At 49.3% G+C, this 22,523-nt stretch overlaps 1 protein-coding gene across 5 annotated transcripts in view; it reads left to right on the plus strand.

The window, feature by feature from the left end:
- The first annotated feature begins 7,111 nt into the window (after positions 1-7,111).
- Positions 7,112-22,523, plus strand: part of TMEM201 (transmembrane protein 201) — a 51,941-nt gene continuing 36,529 nt past the window's right edge. For 3 of the 5 annotated variants that reach the window (XR_007770761.1, XM_050931419.1, XM_050931421.1), the window contains exons 1-3: positions 7,112-7,215; positions 19,512-19,632; positions 21,713-21,907. Coding sequence is in view for 4 of the 5 variants with exons in the window: in XM_050931419.1 (XP_050787376.1) it covers positions 7,112-7,215; positions 19,512-19,632; positions 21,713-21,907 (420 nt within the window). In the remaining variant the exon portion in view is untranslated. Of the gene's footprint in view, positions 7,216-7,420; positions 7,628-19,511; positions 19,633-21,643; positions 21,908-22,523 lie in introns of those variants that run through there. The other 2 variants (XM_050931420.1, XM_050931422.1) reach the window with 2 other exon arrangements.

Genomic DNA, 22,523 nt, shown 5'->3' on the forward strand with positions numbered 1-22,523 from the left:
AACTGAGACCTCCTACTACTGGTGTCACAATATCATTTTCCAGGAGTCCTGAGACCTTTCAGTGTGCTTCCTGGGTGTAATATTCATCACCCAGGTGAGCTTTCAGAATGGGGTCCTGAGCACAGCGAGGCAGCTTTGTAACAAGCAAATTGACCAGTATAAAACGTTCATGCCGGACTCTCCGAGATGAGCCACTATATTGGAAGACATTCCTATAAAGGTTAAGCAAAATAGCTTCCTTGAGAGAAACTTAAACTATACTGGAGAGGGCACCTAATGTAATGTTTGCATCATTTAAATCTTCTCTAATCTATTACTGTCCTCATCTCCAGTGGCGACTTCTTTTCTGAATGGCATGGGGGAGTCAGAACAAATTCTTCCAGGTGTGAAGCCAACTCTAGAGCTCCACTTTCTGGTGCAATATCTAGGAGCTAAACCGGTTTAATTGGCCACCAATAATTCTTAATCTGACTTGCCCCTGAGGAACAATAACTTGGTGATTGGAATGCAGTCATGCACATCTTACCTCCTCATAACCCTTCCTACCTCACTGGGCTAAGTAAACACCATATAAAGCTATATAACAAGACTTAAGGAAACCATTTATGAAGTTAAATCATGGAGACGGACAGATCTCCTACTCCAGTACAACCTACTGGACTGCTCTCACCCCACTTCTTGTAGGTTCAGTAATCTCCTGTGCTCCAAAGAGACCAGATCGAATGGTTCCTCCCCCACCACTTTGGTCATCTTTCACCACTAGTCAGTGACATACCTCCTGCCTCTCAATTTTAAATTACACATCCTGCATAGCTCTAATCCTTTCATGGGGCTATTGAAATGTGCTTATACTTAAGCAGTCATTTATATGATAGCACCCAGTGGCCTAGATATCACTCTCCAGGTCTAATTGCTGGGTGTTTCTGGATAATTTTGGGGAGACTTTTGGTTTTGCCTTTTTGACTGGTCACTGTGTTCTTGTACCCATTAGTGTAATTTGCTTTGACAGCTGACACAAATGCTGCAGTGCAAGAGAGATCATCTGTCTTTTTCTACAGCTGAACTGAACTGAGCTGCTCGTGACTTCAGCAGGTGTTGAATTCTTGGGCATATCCAGTGTTTACTTTTCTAACTTCACCAAGAAGCAAACTCGGACTTGAGAGGGTGTTAGAAATTGTTAGGAAAAAGCCCATGAGTGAGGCTAGGGCTCTAGAATCCTGTCTGCTTGTAAAAAGCCAATGAGAATAAGCGTGATGGTTAGAAATGTGATTACTGACCCACTCTGTATCTAACAAAATGCCATCTGGATGCTAACAGTTAAGCCCCCAATGAGGACAATTGCAGAGGTAGGAGGAAAGTGAAGCATACGTACCCTACAGATGAGGCCCAATGTGACTATAGAAGAGTTTATTCAATCCTGCAGAGGCTCATTGGAAAGGAGAGAATGTAACATTTGTTTGAATTTAAAATAAAAAAAATTGAAAGTTGAATAAACTAGAAATTGTGAAAGGACTCTTGAAATAGTTTTGCTTCTTGTCTCTCTTTAAAACCTTTGTGGGAATCAAAACTGTCAGTTCTGAAACCAAAAGATTTTTGCTGCTTATTCCTTCAAAACTTGAACGTGAGACCTGCTTTCTTCAACTGTTCCTGTTTCTCATGTACATGGGCTCACTTTTACAGCATTAGTCAAGTGTCTGGGCTGCCTGTGTCTCCCTTTTAGAAAAAGGGAAATTAGTGCTTTGCTTGAAAGCCACAAAACTTGAGATTATAAAAAGGGTTTTTTTAAATATCTAAGCCTGTTCAATCAAGTGTTTTGGGTTTTTTACTAATGACCCTGGTAAATAATTTGATGGGGACTGAACATATTATATTGACAGCTGTTGGAAAATGAATTCAAGTTTAAATTATTCCCTCCCCTTTACACTAAAATCCAAAAAGTTCAATAAAAGTCTAAGGCCCTAATCCTGTAAAGATTTAGACATTTACTGTCAGGCTTTGTGAGTAGTCTCTCACTGTTTGGGCAATGAAAATATACTAGTCAATGTCCCTTGTGTTTCACTTCCAGGTTCTTGCTTCCTAGCACCATGTTGCAAATACTGGGTAATATCATGGCCCCACTGAAGTCAGTGACAAAACTCCCACTGACAACAGTGAGGCCAGGATTTCACCCACTGTAGAATGGTTAAAACAAGCTGTACAGGGTTTCAGGATGCCAGTTTCTGTAAGTTTAATTTTTGTGGTAGCTCTGATGGAACTGATAGGGACTGTTTGGGGTTTGAGGGGTCCAGCTACAGGTGAGAGGATGGCTCATGGCCCCTCATAAGGCTGTTGGCATGAGTGGTTAGATACTACGGTAGTGCCTAGAGGAAGTGGTCAGTCTTCACTTGTCATTTCTTTTTCCTCCGACTTTGAAGATTTTTAGTCTTTATTCACTCCATTCCCCTTTTCTTTTATGTTCTACCTTATCCCCATCTGTCTTTGTGGTCCTGCTTCATTTGTAGTAAGTACTCAAGTGGAAGCAGCCTTGCTTCATAATTATGAAGCAGGAATGTATTTCTTGTACAGCTGAAGGAAAAGGAGGCAGAAATTATAAGCGACTTGACCAATGCCAGAAGGAGGGAGTGTGTCAGAGCTAGGATTAGAATATGGGTGTCTCAGCCAAATTTTCTGATTGTCCATTGGTTCTGGGTGTTCAGTTTTTGAAACAGCTTGGTCTTTGGTTATCAAAATTGCTCACACATGGAATTTCATTTGATGTCTGTGGGAACTGTGGGTACTTAGCACCTCTGGAAAATTAGGCCCAATATGGGTGTCCAGAAATTGAGAAACATAAAACTAGTGCTGGTTTCTTAAAAGCAGCCCCTCTTGTCTATCCTAGGCTGCACCTCTCTATTGAACTGACCCTCTTGCAGCCAGCCAGAAGCAGCAGCCCAGGTGCCACTTGCCTTTCACAGCCGTAAACTGGGCTGAGGTACTGTGGTAAGAGTGCTGGGCAATAGCACCTGTGGAGTTTGGGGGGGGGTAGGGGGAAGGAAACAAGCCAGCCTGTATCAGAAGGCCCCTCCCCCGGCCTGAGAGGAGGAAGCACTAAATCCAGGGTTCAAGTAAAGGCAGGGGACAAGGAATGATGAAACAGGGTCACACGGTCAAAAGCAGGGAGCCAGAGGGGTGCTGGGAAATAGCAGCTGAGCCAGCACTCTGGTCACTGCTGCTCTAATCACTGACTCCAAAACAGACCTCATTAAGAGGGGCTGAGGAGGACTGAGAGACTAATCAGGCCATTAGGCAGCTGGTACAAAAGGCACAGGAAGAAGGTGGGATAGGAGAGTCTGTTCTTCCCTGCTTGCCTTCGGAGCTGAGGGCTCCACAGGACTGTTGGATGGAGAACATAGGTAGGGGTGGTGCAGAATAACAGTGTAAATAAACTGCACTGGGGGTGTTTTACCCAAAAAAGGTTTCTGAACTCTGTGTACTTGAGCAGAGGTGGGAGAGAGAGGGTTCTGCCACACATGGGGTTTGTCTGGGATCTTAGCCAGTGCAAAGGTTTGGCGGCCTGGACGATGGAGGAGACCCTGCAGTGGCTGATAAAACAGCCAGAAGAAAAACTGAGAAGTCCCTGCAAAGTTTCCAACAACCCTATCACATGGAGAGGCAGGCCTCGCAGCAGCAAAGCTTGCAGGATTTCATGAGAGAACAAGCCAATATGTAGCAGCTCCTACAGAATGGTGAGTCCCATGATGGGGGAATGGTAACCAGACACAGGGCCTAGGGCCTATGTAAGATGGGCCCTGCTGATGATCCTGATGCATTCTGGGCACTTTTGAGAGGGTAGCTATGGGTGCAGGTTGGAATAGGGGAACTTGGGCCCTGAGTCTGGCTCCCTATCTGTAGGGGGAAGCCCAAGTGGCCTATAAGGCTCTGAATGAGACTTAAGCCAGGAATTACAAGGCAGTGAGGGCAGCCATCTTGGAGCAGGTGGGGCTGTCCACTGAAGTGCCACCGAAAGTTCTGATCTGCAAGGTGGGCTGGGGGTTTATGGTCCTGGGCATTCACCCAAAGGCAGATGGACTGGGTCATCTTGTGGCTGAGACCATACACCCAAACTGGGAGGGAAATAATGGGAGCTCCAGTGCTAGAACAGTTCCTTCAGGGCCTTCCAGAGAACATACAAGTGTGGGTCAGGAAGCATCTACCGAGTTTGATGGATTCGGCCATGATATTAACTGAGGAATGCAAAGAGGTGGACTTTCCCAGGAAAGGAGGACAACCCTATAGGGGTCTGGAGCATGGGAGGCAGACCAGAGACCCTCAGCAGGAAGGGAAGAGAGACATGTGACAGGGACACACACAAAGGGATTGCCTGTACATGGACTGTGGTTTGGGGAGTTTCGTAGTTGGGCCAGAACTAGAGAGGAGCAATGGACAAACTGTCTACACTTCAGTTATGGTGGGGAGGAAACTCAGGAGGGGCCTTGTGGATACAGCCTCAGCTTGCCCTTTGGTCTGGAGGGACCCGGTGAAGTCTCACTAGATGATTCTAGGACAGTGGTTCTAAAACTTTTGCAAGGGTGACCTCTTTCAGAGGCTTGATATGTGAAGGTGACCCCTCCCTTATCAATTGAAAACACTTTATCTATTTAACACGATTATAAATGGTGCAGGCAAAGCATGGTTTGGGGTGGAGGCTGACAGCTCAGGACCCCCCATGTAATAACCTCACAACCCCATGAGCAGTCCCATCACCCAGTTTGAGAACTCCTGTTCTAGGAGCAACTATGAACATAGTGAGTCCATGCGGATAAGAAGTGCTGCCCTATGGCCTGGGTGCCCCTTGAGTTCTGTGGGAGGTTGTGTTGGAAACAGGTCAAGGTAGTAGACGGGCTGCCCTATCCTATTGTATTGGGCACTGACTGGAACCCTCTCCCACTAGGGAGTATAAGGAATCCCAGGGTGGGGAAAAGGAAGCTACAGGGGAGAGAAAAGAGAATGAGTTGAAAGGAGAAGCAGTAGAAGTCTCCAGACAACAAAGCCTAAGTCAGAAGGAAAGGAGAGTCCTTCTGGAAACTGAGGGTGCGAGGACAGGAATGGAAGAAGGAGGTACAGGGGAAATAGCCCCAACGTCTTAGTAGAGGCCGGGGGACCTAAGAAGTCGCCTGCCATTCAGCCCCAAGGAGAAAAAACCCAGGCATAATGTTGAGGGTTGGGAGAACTGGGGGCCCGGAGTGAACAGGGAGGAAAAGGGAGTAACCTTGATCCACTTCCAGATACAAAGAGAGAGAATCTTGTGAACAATTCCTCCAAGTGCCTGTGGTGTGAAGACTTGTGGGCTGAGCCTGAGCTGTGGGGGTATCCTCCTCCCTCTAAGTGGGATTTCTGTGGGTGGAGACTGACCAGCTGGTAAGAGTGACCCAGATGATCACCCTAGGGATAGAGAGACTCCACAGGGAGGCACCTCCGGTAAGGGATGGAGAATGAGGGGGGGAGGTGTGTGACAGACTGCTGGGCACAGCAGCTCTAATTCACTGCACCAGAGCAGACCTCATTAAGAAGACCTGTGCCAAAGTGATGGGCTGAGGAGAACTGAGAGGCTAATTAGGCAGATAGCACAAAAGGCACAGGAGGGAAGTGCGGGGAGGCAGAAAGAAAGAGCGCTTTTCCCTGCTTGCCCCCGGAGCTGAGGGTTCTCCAAGACCACTGGAGTGGCATAGTATACAGGAGCAGTGCCAGGGTTTTTGGCGCCCTAGGCGCAGGCCGGCTCGCCAGTCCTGTAGCTCCAGTGGACCTCCCGCAAGCGTTCCTGCGGATGGTCTGCTGGTCCCGTGGCTCCGGTGGACCTGCTGCAGGTGTGCCTGTGGATGCTCCACCAGAGCCGTGGGACCAAAAGACCCTCTGCAAGCACACCTGCGGGAGCTCTACCAGAGCAGTCTTCCACTCTCCCAAATCCTGGTGCCCTAGGCAACCACCTAGGTTGCCTAAAGTGAAGCGCTGGCCCTGATAGTATAGAGTATAGGGGTAGTGTCAACTAATATTGTAAATACACTGCACCTGGTGTTTGACCAGAAACAAGGTCTCTGAGGTATATGTGGAGCTGAACAGAGGGGAAGAGGCCCTGCCCCAGTTACTCTTCAATCAAATTACTGGCCCTAGCCATCGGCTCTGAAAGTCGGTGCTGGAGAGGTGACCTATAACTAACCTGCATTTGTAAAGCAAAACCCGTATGCTTTCATGTCATTTTTCTCTCCAAGACCAGAAACTTACTGAAAAACCAGGATTTACCTCGCCAGTCTGAAAACGGCTGGAGCTGCACCTCTGGACCTTTCCACTGTTGACAAGTCCCAGGCTAGTAGACACGATGTAAAATTTCCCATGGAAAGGAAACCGGGCCCCTCTTCAGTCCAAGCTGAGGGCAATGCATAGAATTAGCCCGTGTCAGCCGCAGTTTGGCTCTTCGGCATTCTCTGACTTTCACTCCCCTAAAATCTGCAACCCAGGTAGGGAAACTGGTTTGACTTTGAGAGGGATAGTCACGCTGGCCGCCCCTGCAAGTAACACGCCATTCTTCACCGCCTCCTTTGCTCCGCACGATCTTCACATTTCACAACCAGCCTCTCCCGCTGTGCCCTCCCCGTGCGTGGAATGACCAATCCGTGCTGCTCTCGGACCACTGCCCTCCTCTTCCTCCTGCCATGCCAGCCGCTGCGCGCTTGAATCACACAGACGCCGCCTTCTCCCCCACCGATTCACAGCCCCTCCTGGCACGACATTGGCCTTTCACGCTGCAGCCTCGCACTCCTACGCCCACCTCCGCGTTCCAGCCCGGCCAGCCGCTGCAGACGCAGGAGCCGGGGGGCCTCCTCCGGAGCATGAGTCACTTTCACGCTTTCCCCTCCGCCAAGCCTGCGAGATCCCCCCCCGCCCCCTCTGCCCGCCGCTGATTGGCCGAGCGGCGGGTGCGCTGCGGGGTGGAGGGGCGGCCGGCGGCGCTTACAAAGCGCGGCGGCGAAGGTCACGGGCGGAGGATTGGCTGGCGAGGGAGCGCGTGGAGGGCCCGGCGCGTTCCACGCGCGGCTACTCCGCGTTCCACGGGCCGCGGCCGAGCCCCGCTCCGGCAATGGAGGCCGTCAGCGCGCTGCTGGCCGGCTGCCCGGTGGCCGGGGGGCTGGGGGTCACCGTCTGCGCTGCCGCCGGGCTGCTGCTCTACAAGATCGCGCGGAGGTAAGGGGCGGCCTCTTCTCCTGCCGCCTGGGCGCGGGAACCGGAACCGCTGCCGCCGGGCTCCTCCAGTAGGCGCGCTCCGCCGGGGCTCGCGGCTTTCCCGGCGGCCTCACTCCCCCCACGCGGGGCTGCCTTTGTACGGAGGCGGCGATGGGTGTCCGGGTCCTGCTGCTGCCGCGGGAGGCGGGGAGCCCTGCCTCGGGGACGCACGCTGGCTGCGGCCGAAGGGGAATCCCCTAGCGGGGGGACGTGGGGACTTGGGTCCCGGGCGCTGCCGCCGCCGCGGATGGCGCTCGCGGGGCGCTCGGTGTGGCATTGGCGCTGCCGGCTGAGCGGGCTGCAGGAGCGGGGAGGACACGTGGAGGGGACCGTGTTTGCCATGTGGGTGACTCCGTAGGGAGGTGGAGCGCGGGTAAGCCGCAGGGGGGAAATAAAGGGGTAGGAAGCCCGGAGCCCTCTGCGAAACAAGGGAGGAGACGTACCTCTCCCCCGAGCTTGTCACTGAAGCAGAGGCAGCAAAAGAGGGATTAGGCACCGTGAAGAAAAGACCCCGGCCTCGGAGAGCTTTGGGACAGAGCACGGCCGGAGTAGGAAGGGCGGATAATTTCTCAAGTTCACGAGAAATAGGCGGGACCTAGAGCAGGCAGTCCATGAACCGTGGGAGCTGTCCTGTTCGGGTGCCATGGCTCTGCCTGATCCCCTAGGTATCTAAGCTCGAAGGAGGCTTATCAGCAAATGGCTCTAAAGGTCACTTTCACCCGTAAACCGCGGAAAAAAGATATTTCTCTGGATTATCAACGTTTGCTGCTCAGAAAAATGCTGCCTCAGCACTTCTTAGTTTGATTTAAGGCTACTTGCTTTGTATATTTTGACACGATGTTGACAACATGTGTTTTAACAGTTATAAAGCTTTGAAATTCCAAAAGTAGTTGTCTCCTGCCATTAATTAGTGTCTGAACCCCCCCCCCGTTCATTTTCCACAACTGTAAAAATTTAAATTGATAAAAGTTGAAAAAATGCTTAAAAATTCGTATTTGTCAAAATTATTTTTAAAAAAATCAAATTCTGTCAAGCCTAGTTATAAGCTTTTTGTGGCGAACGCTGTCTTTACGTGATCGTTCAGTGCCAAGCACAATGGTGCCTCAGTTGCTCTTGGAACTTTGGGGTGTTATGGTAAAATTGTGTATGGTCAAGTATGTAGAATGGGTGAGAGTGTAACTGACATTTCTGTCTGTGTTAATTTCTTCCATAATTTCAGTATCTGTCTAGGAAACACAATTCCAAAATGGGCAAAAATTTGAGCAGTATGGAAGCGGTTATTTGTAGGGGATAGCCAGATAGTTTTGGGAATGTGGAAAAATGTATTTTCTGTTGTTCTGTTCCATAACTAAACACCAAGCACTTGGCTATTATAGGAGATATGTAAATTCATAAAATGTAAAGTGTCTTCCCTTTCTCCAATAGGTAGCTTGTTGGCTGGCATTTTTTGTTAACTATATTACAGTATGTTATTTACCCAAGTCTCATGGCAGCTCTGCACTTAAAAGCTGCAGCTGCACAGTGCTTAAGGGCTAATCTGTACTAGAAGTGCTACGTCTGTGCACTTGCACCGATGCAGCTGCTCTGCTGCCGTGTCTGGTGAAGATGCTCTGTGCTGATGGGAGAGTGTTCTCCCGTTGTCATAGCTACCACCTCTCATGGAGGTGGATTTAATATGTCAGCCAGAGAAGCTCTCCTGCTGACATAGTACTGTTCACACGGGTGCTTAGGTGGGTGTAACTTATTTTGCTCCAGAAGGTGGCTTATTTGCACCCCTGAGCAATATAAGTTTATTCCTGGTGGAATTCTGTGCCAAAAAAATTAAAAATTCTGCACACAATATTTTAACGTGCTCCATCTTTTATTTGTCAAAAGAACACAATATAATCACTCCAGTTTCAATTGTTTTGATGATTTATTTCAAACTACCTGTCAGCAAGTATGTCTGTAACAATACAGACAACAACAAGAAGATTTCCCCATGAGTAGAGAATTACAGAAACCTCTGGTTAAGTGCCTCAGTCTGGGTGTGTCGCACATGCCAGCTGGGCACATCTTGGGGAAAAACCCCTATCCCTCTTATCTCTTAGCTGATTCTCACTTTTTCACCCGGCCCCCATGGGGTTACCATATTTCAAGTTCCTAAGTAGAGGACAGTGGCGGCGGGGGGCAATTGGAAAGGGGGCGTACAGCTGGGGAGTGCTGTAGAGGGTATTTGGGGCATGCTGGAGGAGTGTGTACGCTGGGAGGAATTAGCAGCTCTGCAGCATCTATCCTGCAGGATAAAATAAAATTCTTCACAGAACATTAATTCTGCATTATGCATTGGCTCAGAATTCCCCCAGGAGTATAAATTATACCAAAGTGAGTGTAGACCTGTCCTTAGTGAAGACATGCTGAGGGGAGAGCTCCCGCTGGCATAGTTAATCCACCTCTGCAAGAGGCGGTAGCTGTGTCAATTGGAGAAACTCTCCTATGTCATAGCACTATCTGCGCTGGGTGTTAGGTCAGTGTGTTGCTCAGGGATGTGGATTTTTCACACCCCCGAGCGACCTATTTATACCGAAGTAAGTTCATAGTGTAGACTTGGCCTCAGGCTTTGAGATTTTCTTTCCGGCTCCAATATTAATTTAAAAAAAAAGGGCAAATGGGGGAGGCGAGAGATGCTTGTTTTGCAGACTTTTTTGTTTGGTTGACTTGTGGGGGGTCAGGGGGGTGTATAAGTGCAATGTAACAGTATCCCACTAGGGAGAGCAATGCCAAGATAGTACACTCATGCCGTACAGTGGTGCAATATAACAATTTAGAAAGTTACGCAGGGGTTAATGCTGCTATTTAGGCTTTGAAAAAAACAACAAGGTGTCTAGTGATGCCTTAAAGACTAATAGATTTATTTGGGTATAAGCTTTCGTGAGTAAAAAAACCTCACTTCTTCAGATGCATGGAGTGAAAGTTAAAGATGCAGGCATTATACAATGACACATGAAGAGAAGGGAGTTACCTCACAAGTGAAGAACCAGTGTTGACAGGGCCGATTCAATCAGGGTGGATGCAGTCCACTCCCAATAATAGATGAGGAGGTATCAATTCCAGGAGAAGCAAAGCTGCTTTTGTAGTGAGCCAGCCACTCCCAATCCCTATTCAAGCCCAAATTAATGGTGGTAAATTTGCAAATGAATTTTAGTTTTGCTTTGTTAGGCTTTGGTTATTTTTGGTGATTCCTGCTGTTTCGAATGGAGTTGTGCTGGCCGAAGGAAGCTTTAAAACCTTGTATAAGCTTGTATTTGTTATCTTTTCCCCTTTTTCAGGCTCATTCCTTGCAAACATTGTTTTTTATAGCCTCGTGTATCTGGGGAAGAGTCAGGATTTGTAACGCACACGGGGAGCTGAGCTGAGTTGAATTTGAAAAGTTTAGAACTAACATAACTTGAAACCAGTGTTTGGGGATATGTGCTTTTTGACAAGACGTGTAACAGAGCAAGCTTGGGCATCCTGTCACCCATAAAGTGCTTCATTGGAGTAGGAGACAGTCCCCATGACTAGTGTAAGGATCATTTACAGTTTGAAGTTTCAAATGGAGATAAGGCACCTACAGCAGAATAGTTCAGGTTTATTCTAAAACGTGTAGGCTTTATATAAATGAATAAATAGGACAACAATCAGTGTTTTCCCCCATGTACAGGACCTGACATTTCCATTTGATATTAAGGTTAGATAAGAAACGGATGGCCTGCAGCTATTGTCCATGAAATAAGCCTGCTTCCATGACCATGGTTGGTGCTGATTTAGCCAAAGTACCCCTTGAGGCAGTGGAATGACTTTGCTTTTCTTAAGTGGCTCGAGTGGAATGTGTTTGTGGAATCCAGAGAATCGTAGCTTTTTTTGAGCCCCTTCTATAGAGGGAAATTATCCATGTTCTGAAACCTTCTCAGGGACTGGTCTTCAGAACTGTTTGGGGGTAACATAGCTGTGCTGAGCACTGCTGGGACGAAGTATCCCAAAAACTATTCCACCAGTGCTTCCCCGTCTCTCGGAGGTGCTGTTAGCAGAGCATGAAAGGGCCGATGGGGTGGCAGCAACGTCTCTGCAGAATTCTCTACTGGGCTGGGGGTCTGGAACAGTATCTAGAAGAAGTGTGAATTGTCCAATTCAAATTAATGGATTGTTAACTCTGAAACCCCTGCTGCTAATGGGCCACCCCCAGGGCAGCCTGGGTTTCTGAGGCCATGTCTACATCTAAAATTTTGCAGCGCTGGTTGTTACAGCTGTATTAGTACAGCTGTATAGGGCCAGCGCTGCAGAGTGGCCACACTTACAGCAACCAGCGCTGCAAGTGGTGTTAGATGTGGCCACACTGCAGCGCTGTTGGGCGGCTTCAAGGGAGGTTCGGGGAACGCGAGAGCAAACCGCGGGGAAGCTGGTCTCCTTTCCCGGTTTGCTCTCTCGTTCCCCGAACCCCGAGCCAGCAGGTCTCCTTCCCTGCGGTTTGCAGGGTGGTTCGGGGAACGCGAGAGCAAACCGCGGCGAAGCTGGTCTCCTTTCCCGGTTTGCTCTCGCGTTCCCGAACCACCCTGCAAACCGCAGGGAAGGAGACCTGCTTGCTCGGGGTTCGGGGAACGCGAGAGCAAACCGGGAAAGGAGACCAGCTTCGCCGCGGTTTGCTCTCGCGTTCCCGGAACCACCCAGCAAACCGCAGGGAAGGAGACCTGCTTGCTCGGGGGTTCGGGGAACGAGAGAGCAAACCGGGAAAGGAGACCAGCTTCACCGCGGTTTGCTCTCGCGTTCCCCGAACCACCCTGCAAACCGCAGGGAAGGAGACCTGCTTGTTCGGGGAACGCGAGAGCAAACTGCGGCGAAGCTGGTCTCCTTTCCCGGTTTGCTCTCGCGTTCCCGAACCACCCTGCAAACCGCAGGGAAGGAGACCTGCTTGCTCGGGGTTCGGGGAACGCGAGAGCAAGCCGGGGAAGGAGACCAGCTTGATTACCAGAGGCTTCCTCAGGTATGCTGGGATACCTGCTTATTCCACGGAGGTCAAGAAAAGCGCTGGTAAGTGTCTATACTTGATTACCAGCGCTGGATCACCAGCGCTGGATCCTCTACACCCGAGACAAAACGGGAGTACGGCCAGCGCTGCAAACAGGGAGTTGCAGCGCTGGTGGTGCCCTGCAGATGTGTACACCTCCTAAGTTGCAGCGCTGTAACTCCCTCACCAGCGCTGCAACTTTCTGATGTAGACAAGCCCTGAGTGACCCCATCCTAGTGAGGTGAATGGGGTAGTTAGCATCTATCGTTGTTGCATAATATCTGCAGACCTAGGTTACACTCAGGTCACTGGGCATGTCTACCCTTGCTCTGCCTGCAGCAGGAAACAGGTTCCTAGCTGCAGTGTAGATGTCAGTTTCCAGTCAAATTACTGTACTTGGGAGCATATTTCCATTGAGGGACAGTTTTTCAAGCAATTTCAATCCTCGCTGGAAGCAGGAGAGGTTGGTGTGGAGGGGGTACTAAGGGAGACTGGTGTAGTCTTGGGGATTGAGAACACTGATTTAAGATGTAGCATTAACTCTCTGATCAGAGGGGTGCAGCTGCCTCCAGGAAAGATTTAACACCAAAAAAAGGGTAAATTGGTTAAATAATACATTTTAAAATTTGATCCAACCTTGGGTCATTCTAGAACCTTGGAACAGTTTCCTTGGAGTCCAGCCTGGGGAAATCTCTCGGTACCCATGCTTTCGTCCCTCACTCCTCCCCTGCAATTAGATGGGTAATATCCCACCCATGCGCTCTCACCACAAACCATCGTCCCCTTTGTGAGGTTGGGATCTTCAGATTTTTGAACCCATTTCCATGGCAACACATTACAGGGACACATAAGGGGGATTATTGCTTCTTATCCCGAATAAGCAGGAGGAGCTGGAGAAATCTTGATCCTTTGTGTGAAGGAAGGGTTCATATTTAACCCTTTGTGGCCGTTCCCCTGCCCTGATAAGGATGCAGAATCTGGAGGTGAGAAACAGAAGCATGTTTGTGGGAACGGAACTTCCATGCTCTTTCCACAGTAGAAAGTGCTCTTGTACGAATTAATCTAGTTCTGCTGTGTAGCTCTGGTACCAGCAAACCTTTGGATGGGACGAAAGCACGCCTTTTCTCCTAGTTTCTCAGAGAAAGGCCAATAGACCCCACCCCCGTTTTGTACCTGTGTCATCCAGTACTATATCATCCTTAAAGGGCTGAGGAGCATGTTCTCTAGCACACCTGTCTGGAGGAGCCAGATCTGGACTGAAGTATGCCTCACATGGACCTCAAACGCCCGTATGGTGGTCTGCTTGGCTGCTGAAAGGTGAATGCCAGTAGACAGTGGCTTACTTGGATTGGCCACCTAATCTAAAGGAAGGGCATCTTCTCCCCTCACCCCACCGCCCCCCAGCCATTTTAACAGTGTTCTTTCAATGCTTGTCTTGACTTGAGCACGTTGGGCATTAAAATATTTACAACATAAAAATAAATCTCGGGGGGGGTGGGGGTGGAAATGGACCTATGGGTCTGTTAACCTCTGAAGATTTTCTCTGTGTGGCCTTGTCTTCACTGCAGGGGAGAAGATACACTCTTAAGTAGCATTAACCAACATGAGCTAAAATCCTAGGGAAGCCAAGACCGTGTGTGCTTTTCACAGAAGTTAGCAGGTCCAGGTAAACCGTAGGCTCCCTCATAGTCTTTAATTGGACCTGCTAATTCATAAGAAGACTACAGACTGCCTTGTCTTCTCTAGAATTTCCACTGGGGTTCAGAATATGCCTTTTTTTCCCCTAATGAAAAATCACCGTGTTTGTGTGTGTGTGAGATTCATGCTCCGTTCTCAGCCCTGGGGACCAACGACCTCATCTTAACCATAAAGCAGGTACAGCACAACAGCCACTAGGCAGGCTTGCTCACGAATGTTTTAATGTTGTAAGGAAACATGAGCTAGGGATTGAAGTCTCATGCCCACTTACTTGTTGCGTGCTCTGTTGAGATTGCCGTGAAGGGAACCAGTTGGTGCCAGTTGTGCTGGTGTTTTTGAGAGGTATACACCTGGGTACTGAGACCACTTAGTTATAACTTAGGCAGCAAATAAGACTGTTTATTATCTCCAGGGTAGCCAACTCTTGCAATTTTAGTACGAGTTTCATGGTATTTGGTGTGGGGGGCCTGGGCGTTCTTGTCTCACGCCCTGTCAGTACCCAGCCTGGGCTGGGGAAGCTAATGATCCAACCAGTGGACCAAATTCAGTGATGAATCCTGATCGTGTGCCACCTGAGGCACATTACACATAGGTTGAGATATTTGGTGTATTTCTTAATGTTCCAGTTTGTGATTACATGAGAATCCATTTTCATCTTTAAAAAAGCCAGCCCTCATGATTGCAAAGAAAAGTTTGAAAATGTGACCAGAGTGTACCTTACAGACTCAGAAACTGGAAGACAAAGAGTACCCGTGATTTTTGGAATGCTTGGGGTTAACATTGCTGTGTCTCTGATCCAGAATGCTCACCAGTGAAGAAGACCATCTTTCTCTGGCCCAAAATCTCCAGGACTCTCCCATTCACACCTGCTAACCAGTAGATTGTTGGTTTCAATATGTGTTTGTTTCTCTCTCCTTTCTTTCTTCTCCTCCCCAGCCTACTCTATTGATGGCCATAGAGCCCACTATGGGGATGGGTATTCTGGTGTAGGGCAGCATTTTTATCCCAGCTGTATGACTTCCCACACCACCTTGAACTTCACTGGTAGAAAGAAGCAGCACTGTTGGGCTGGGTGGGAAAAACTCAAGAGCTGAATCTGACCCTTTTTTATATGGTCCTGCCAAGTCTCCTGTCTCAAATAGGAGTGTCTTGCATTAAGGGGTGTACTCATATCCTTACCACACTCCTTTTAACTCCTGCCATCTAGCTAGCATTTCGTATCCTGACATTTATAATCTCATCACTGGTGGTAGCGGTGGCTGCTGCTTCTCACTGGCTCTCTGAGATTCACCCAACTCCTTCAGTCAGTAGCTCGCCTTGCAGCAGGGTCCTTTGTGGATTGTGGAGGGAACAGTTCCCCATCAGCAGAGAATGTATAGAAAATCTTTAACAGAACTAATTCTGTAACAATGCCAGCAGTGCTCCCTTTGACTCGAGGCCAGGATGGCCAGCAGAGAGCTCCTTGCTGTGACTGATCTCTGGCCATGTCTCTTAGGCAGGAGTAGGGAAAGCAGTCTTGGAGGCACCAAGGGAGAAGTGGGGGGAAAAGATGGCAGGAGTCATGGGACTGGAGGCTGAAAGGGGCGCGAAGGTGGGAAAAGGGGCAAGGGAAAGAAAGCGCCTAGCCTTACCATCTGTACCTAGTTGGTATCCTCAGAGAATCTTTCTCGGCTCTGATCTCTTGGCATAGACCCCATGCTAAGGCACTGGGAGGGTTTATAAGCATGTTATGTGCTGGCTTTTGAGTTTGCAGTTGTCGGTATGATCCCTCATCAAGGGCTGCTGGGTACAGGGCCGGCTCCAGGCCACAGCGCGCCAAGCACGTGCTTGGGGCGGCATGCCGCAGGGGGCGCTCTGCCGGTTGCCGAGAGGGCGGCAGGCAACTCCGGTGGACCTCCCGCAGGCGTGCCTGCGGAGGTTCTGCTGGTCCCGCGGCTCCGGTGGAGCATCCACAGGCATGCCTGCGGGAGGTTCACCGGAACCGTGGGAACACCGGACCCCCCGCAGGGAAGCCTGCGGCAGGTCCACTGGAGCCGCAGGCCCGGCGAGCGGCAGAGCGCCCCCCGCAGCGTGCCGCTGTGCTTGGGGTGGCAAAATTGCTAGAGCAGCCCTGGTTGGCTAATCCAGGACTCAAAGGGAGCTGTTCTGTGGGTCCCAGCAGAGCTGGCCACAGTCCACTAATGAACGAGTGCCAATGCTCTGGGTGAGTTGGCTTCTGCCTCTGTCCTGAGGGCTTGTGAGAATGAGATGCCTGCAGATGGGCATTTCTGCTCCTGTTCCACCAACTGCTGTAGTTCAAATGAGCCTTTGTGGCCAGCTGATTGGCTGTGGACAGTGGCTGCGAGAAGAACTTGGGCAGATTTTCAGCTTCATCTTTAAGGCAACTTTTCCTGGGGGCCCTAAGGCGTCTGTGTCTTGCAATGAGGTTGTGTTGCAGAGAATGGTGTTGGGTATGTGCAGAGCAGCAAGAAGCCTTTTCCCTCTACTTGCTTCCCATGGCATTTCTACTGCCCAAGAGAACTGAAGTAGTTCCTGCTTCAGTTTGCCCTGGCACTGGGTGGCCAGGCAGCTTTCATTCACAGTGAGTGCAGGGTATGTAAACATTGGTGGGTAGAAGAACCCTGTATACCACCCTCCTCCCACCAACTCCTTGAGACTTAGTGATCCACAGGGCTGCAGAAAAGCTGTTGTCACTGAGGGTCCCCCTGTTTGTTCAGTGGATTTCACTCGAAAGGATCGGAGGGGGCTACAGAACATGCTTCCCCTAAATGGGGTTAGTTGGGGTTTACTCTCTGTCTCAAGGTCTGTTGTACCTGGGCTAGGGGCAGGGCCTTCTTGGCTCAAGAGTAGCCTCCTTAAGCAAATCCATTGGCTGCCCTGAATGCTCTATAAGGCTTTTCTACACAGGTCAGTTAATCTTGGGTCCTCCTGCATCCTCTGTCCATTGGCTGTTCCTTGAAGCTGTGTTTCTGACTCTTCCATCCCCTAGTCTGTTGCTGTCACTCAGCCATTGGACTGATTTATTTTAATGGCAGATTTCTGTATTTGTTTATAGAGTAACCGTCTGAGGTGGGCAATCACCCCCTGCTGGGGTTGTCAGATAGGCATTTATCAGCAGACCAAGCCCCTACCCCTTTCTTCGAGTTGAGTATCTGGCCCAACCATCTTGCCCACTGCCCAGAAGAAGGGCAGGCCAGATAAGTACTTCACCTTGTTTTGTAGTCCCAATGGCCAGTGAATGTTTCTTGAGTTTAATCATTCAAGCTGTCCTGCATGCTTGTCTAGCTGTAGCTGCACAGATACAGTGGTGTTGAGTGAGATATAAGCACCCAGATGATAGTTACACAGATGCCTGGCTCTGCCTATAACTCAATGCAGATTTGAATACCCACTGGACAGGGCCGTCCAGAGGATTCACGGGGCCTGGGGCAAAGCAATGTTGCGGGCCCCTTTCCTTAAAAAAAAAAAAAAAAAAGTTGCAATACTATAGAATACTATATTATCGTGGGGGCCACCTGGGGTCTGGGGCAAATTGCCTCACACATCTTTCCCCTCCCCGCCCCCGGCAGCCCTGCCGCTGGGCACCAGGACAGAAGTCTTATTGGTAAAATACCGAAAAAGAAAGAGATTGGAGACTGAGAGCAGATTCCACACAGCAGAAGGACTGGAAGTTTCTCTTAGCAGCTGGAGCTCCTGTGTATTTTTTTGCGTGCCCTGCTTCTGCAGACGTATTGGACAAGCATCAAAGGAGAACTCCACCCCTCTGCCTCCCTGGGTACAGATTGACCCTGTGGGATAAAATAAGACTCCAAACACAAGTGTTTACTGCAGTGCGCCATGGGGAGCTTTTCCCAAGGCTCTGTCCATTGGTGACACTGCCATTGCGTGGCATAACTAGAGACTGCTATTTTTGATTGGGTAGCAGCTGGCCCTGTCACTCTAGACAGCTGTTGTACACAGTCATTGATTGGCTGTTGGCTTGAACAGCTGTCCCTGTGCTCCCAGACCTGGTTGGTTGACTTTAATAAACCCAAACAGATTCACTGTAGTTCAAAGCACAGAGTTAAACTTGTTTCTTGGCTCTGTTCCTGGTTGAAGACCAAATCAGCGAGTTTTACCCGAGAGATCCTAGAGATCCAAATATGGAGACTTTAAGCAAAGCCTTTTTTGTGGTCTTCTCCAGTCAGGCCGCATCATGAAGGAGGCTAAACTTATTGAGATTGCTATTTTATCAAGATTGTTCTAAAATAGGGGGACTGGAAGGCTCAAGGGATTGGAGTTGCAGAACCTGTCCTCTCGAGGCTGATGGTTCAAACCCAGGCACAGAAAGATGGGGATTGGAAGTTGTTTCCTTCTGACAATCAGTGGCTTATGTGACAGTCTAGTTCCCAGTGGGCAGGAATCCATATCTCCAAAATCTGACTACTGCATTTTTGTTGGAAGAGAGACCACAAGTTGAATAGGGCACAGAGATTTAACTCCCCTCTTGCCTCAAAAGGAGATGTTGACAAAGGAAGGCCTCCTGCCCAGTGCTTTAGATCTGTCTTGTGGATGGATAATTTTGTCTCCAGGCCTGCCAGTCTAGCACCTTGCCTGACAGTCTAATTAGCTGTTCCCTGTTTATGACAATGAATTCCTTGCTGTAGCTCTCTGCTTGCACAATGACAGTAGACCACTCGTTCTGCTTAGTGTGTCTGATTCTCATGCACTAGCCCAGTGTATTGCGTTTGGATTGTCAATACAGAGGTCTCGTAAGTAGTTGGCTTTTGAGCAAAAATTGCCTTCTCTGACTTCTGTTTTAAGATCATGGGAACACTGCTTAGGAATTAGAAAAGACTTATTAATCCTTCAGTCCTCCTTGCCCATCCATTTGCCTAGTGCTGTGTAAAAAGCTTCTGTTTACAATGTCTGAACTTTGGGCCAAATCTGATCTACCCGTGTCCCTTTAATGTGAGGTGCGCCGAGCAGTTTGGGCACACAGCTGTTATCAGCTAGCCTCTCATATTTCTGATGTCCCCACACATGACCTGATAGAATGTGGTGGTCACAGCAGCTTCCAATATCACCCAAACTTCCCTTTCCCGTGGAAACTGGAGCACAGATGCAAACATTTGCCAGGACTCTGTTGTTGAGGCAGGTGCCGTCGTGCACCCTCCAGTTGCACTGATGCTAGCCACACTGGGGATGGCGCATGAGAAGCAATTCTGGGGGTGCAGAACTAGCAGAGCGGGATTCCAAGCAAAGCCACTGTTGGTACTTTCCTTGAGCAAACACCAGTGATGCTAGCCAGGATGGTGCTGGAATTGCCTTTACTCATCTGTCAAATCTTCTGCCCCCTCCTAAGAAGGATCATTCAAATCCTGATGTTACTTTGATGCTGCATGGGGTGGGGAAAGTTGGTTACTAGTCTCAGACTCATACGTAAAACACAGCTGTACTTTCCCATTTGAACAAATAGGTTGCTGCTCTGTTTCTTTCCTTCTAGCTCGATGGCCCAGCTCAGTTTGACACCGTTTTTTGTTTCTGTTTCTAACAGGAAGAAGCCCACACACATGACTGTGAACTGCTGGTTCTGTAACCAGGACACGGTGGTGCCATATGGGAATCGCAACTGCTGGGACTGTCCCTACTGTGAACAATACAATGGCTTCCAAGAGGTACTGTAGGGGCTGCCTGGCCAGAAAGCTGCTGGGAGGGGCTGTGCCCTGTGGGAGCAGCAATTGCAGGGAAATCCCTGCTTAGTCCCTTATGACAAAGCATGCTCAGTGCAGATGAAATCTATAGAGAATTTAGCTGCCATACACTAACAAGTCTCTACTGAGCACATGTAAACGGAGATTTTTCAACAGTTTATAGTTTGGTCAAGTCTGAGTGAATTTCACGGGCACAGCAAAAGGGAGAACCTGTTAAATTTCAAGCCCTTGCTCCAAAGCATGGAGACACTAGATTTTTCTCAACAAAATGGCTGTAGGAATTTGTTGACATGGATAAAATGATGAATTTTTTTTTGCTAACCTTGTTCTCTGAAATGGCTGAACCTTTCTAGCATTGGCTCTCGTTTTGTTAAAAATTAAGTAAATTCAGCCGGGGGTAGGCACCTTGCTTGGGAAACGTCAGCCTGAATGGTGAGAGTTTGCAGGAGGGTATGTCTACCCAGGAGCAGGGAGGTGTAAGTCCCAGTGCTGGTAGACACATACATGCTAACAGCTGCTTCTCAGGTATGTACCCAGAGGGTTGGGTAAGATTGAACTTGGCCGGCTAGCCCAAGCTACTGCCTGTTCTGCCATGGCCATGCCGGTGTTTTAGGCACTCACTTGACCTGAGCTAGTGCATATGCCCTACCTGCACTGGGGATTACACCTGCTGCTGGATAGACATACCTGGCATAATAAGCAACAGAAAATGACCTTATTGTAGCCTTAACTGCAGGGCCTTCTAGTCAAGATTCTCAGAGTTTCTCTTTACAGAGAGAGATTAAACCCTACCCTCCACTCTGTCAGTAGGGTCGGGCCCAGTTTTCCAGTGGGGAAACTGAGGCACAGAGGATTTGCTCAAGGTCACATGGTGGATCTTTGACAAAGCCAGAAATAGAACCCCAGTCTCCTGATCTCCAGTTCTTTGCTTCTAACCACACGACCATCTTTCCCCTGGTTTTATGTCTCCAGCTAGGATTTCCTTCAAGTCTGACCTTGAGGCACTTTGACTCCCTTCCTGCCCTTCCATGTATTCCCTTCCATTAAAGCCATTCCCCTACAATTAGCTCATCAAACAGACGGCAAAAGAAGCCATCTCTGCTGCATCTTCTTTTCCTTCCAAACTTCTCCCACTTCTGAGGTGTGCACACTTTGTTATATGTTGACTGACCCTAAAATCTTGGTAGAAACCCTGCCCAGATGTTAGTCTGTGGCCTGCTCATCTGCATGCTGGGTTATAACCCGATGCTCTGTGCCGTGGGAGGGCTTGTCTACGCTACCGCGTGGGGTTGATCTAAGATATGCAACTTGAGCTACATGAATGGCATAGCTGAAGTCGACGTACTTAGGTCTACTTATCGCAGTGTCTTCACTGCAGTACGTTGGCAGCTGGCACTTTCCCATCGACTCCGCTTGCCCTTCTCGTTCTGATGGAACACCGGAGTCGACGGGAGAGCGCTCAGCGGTCAATTTGTCTCGTCTATACTAGATGCAATAAATCATCCCTGCTGGATTGATCGCTGCCCGCCAATCCGGCACGTAGTGTGGACAAGCCTGGAAACTCGTCTTCTGGATTGAACCTCGTTGTTTGCCAGCTGGGGGTTGGTAGATGCTGGGCTGCTGTAGACTGGAGGGTTGAGAGGTGCTGGGCTAATGTGTTTGTCACAGGATATGCAGTGGCGTTTGCAGAGCGATTTTTGTGTGGGCGTGGGTGCTTGGTAATCTTTAGCTGCTTATGGACGTTTTTGATAGGGCTCTTCTGTCCTCTGCTGCCGCTCCTGGGCATTAATGAAATGTGGGGTACGGTGCTGATTTTGCACCACTGAGTGGTGTGTACACTAGACAATCCATGGCCCAGGAGCATGCACGAATCCCTGCAGCACGACCTGTAAAACAGCTGCGAGTGGCGTACAGAACAGGGGGAAGGGCAATGGATCTTATTCTGGTTTTATTTCTTCCTCGTCGTATGGGGCAGGGCACTGACAGTGGAACTCCTGCAGAGGAGTGGACTCATGAGCTCATGCCTTTCTTTGCTGCTTGGCAGAACGGAGACTACAACAAGCCCATTCCTGCCCAGTACATGGAGCACCTAAACCACGTCGTGTCAGGTGCCGCGACCTTTTGCGACCCCACCAAGCCACAGCAGTGGGTGAGCAGCCAGATCTTGCTGTGCAAGAAATGCAACAACCATCAGACCATGAAGATCAAGCAGCTGGCATCCTTTGCACCCAGGGAGGAGGTAGGTGCTGGCTTGGACAGACTCTGTCTTTCCTGTTAGGATAAAGATAACATCCAGGTGTGCCCAGGTCTACCCATGAAGGCATCTTATGTTCCCACTCTATTGCATTGGAGGAACAACAGCCTTTGATCCTGATCTACCGTTTCAATAAGCTCTGGGCAATTGTAAGATGATTGAACTACCAAGACCCTTTCTGTCTGCCCCCACAGCCCCCTCCTGTGTCTCCAGAGAATGATGTATGCCTTGGAGCTGGAGGGCAAATCTGTTGATTTGATCCCTGAGCATGACATTCAGCAATTCCACTGGAGCAGCCTCCAGGTTGCCCTCCTGCTGTCCCTGCCCTGGATTCCTCCATGGATTGCATCTTCCAGACAGCAGGGCTGTTTCTTGTCTCCTCTCCACCCTGCAGGTAGCTCATCTCCTGCTCATTCTAACTGTGAGCGCAGCTCACGTGTCTATGTGTGAAGTGCCTGCCCCAGTTATCCGGGAGGCCATGGCAACTGCATGATGATGCAGACGGGGAATTACTCTGTCCCACCTACACAAAGAGGTTTTTGTCCCGGGGCTTAAGAAAACGAAGTGGTCCGAGCTGATGGCAGAATCCTGGATGAACTCT

The sequence above is a fragment of the Gopherus flavomarginatus genome, chromosome 21 (assembly GCF_025201925.1).
Source record: "Gopherus flavomarginatus isolate rGopFla2 chromosome 21, rGopFla2.mat.asm, whole genome shotgun sequence".
Taxonomy (NCBI): domain Eukaryota; kingdom Metazoa; phylum Chordata; order Testudines; family Testudinidae; genus Gopherus; species Gopherus flavomarginatus.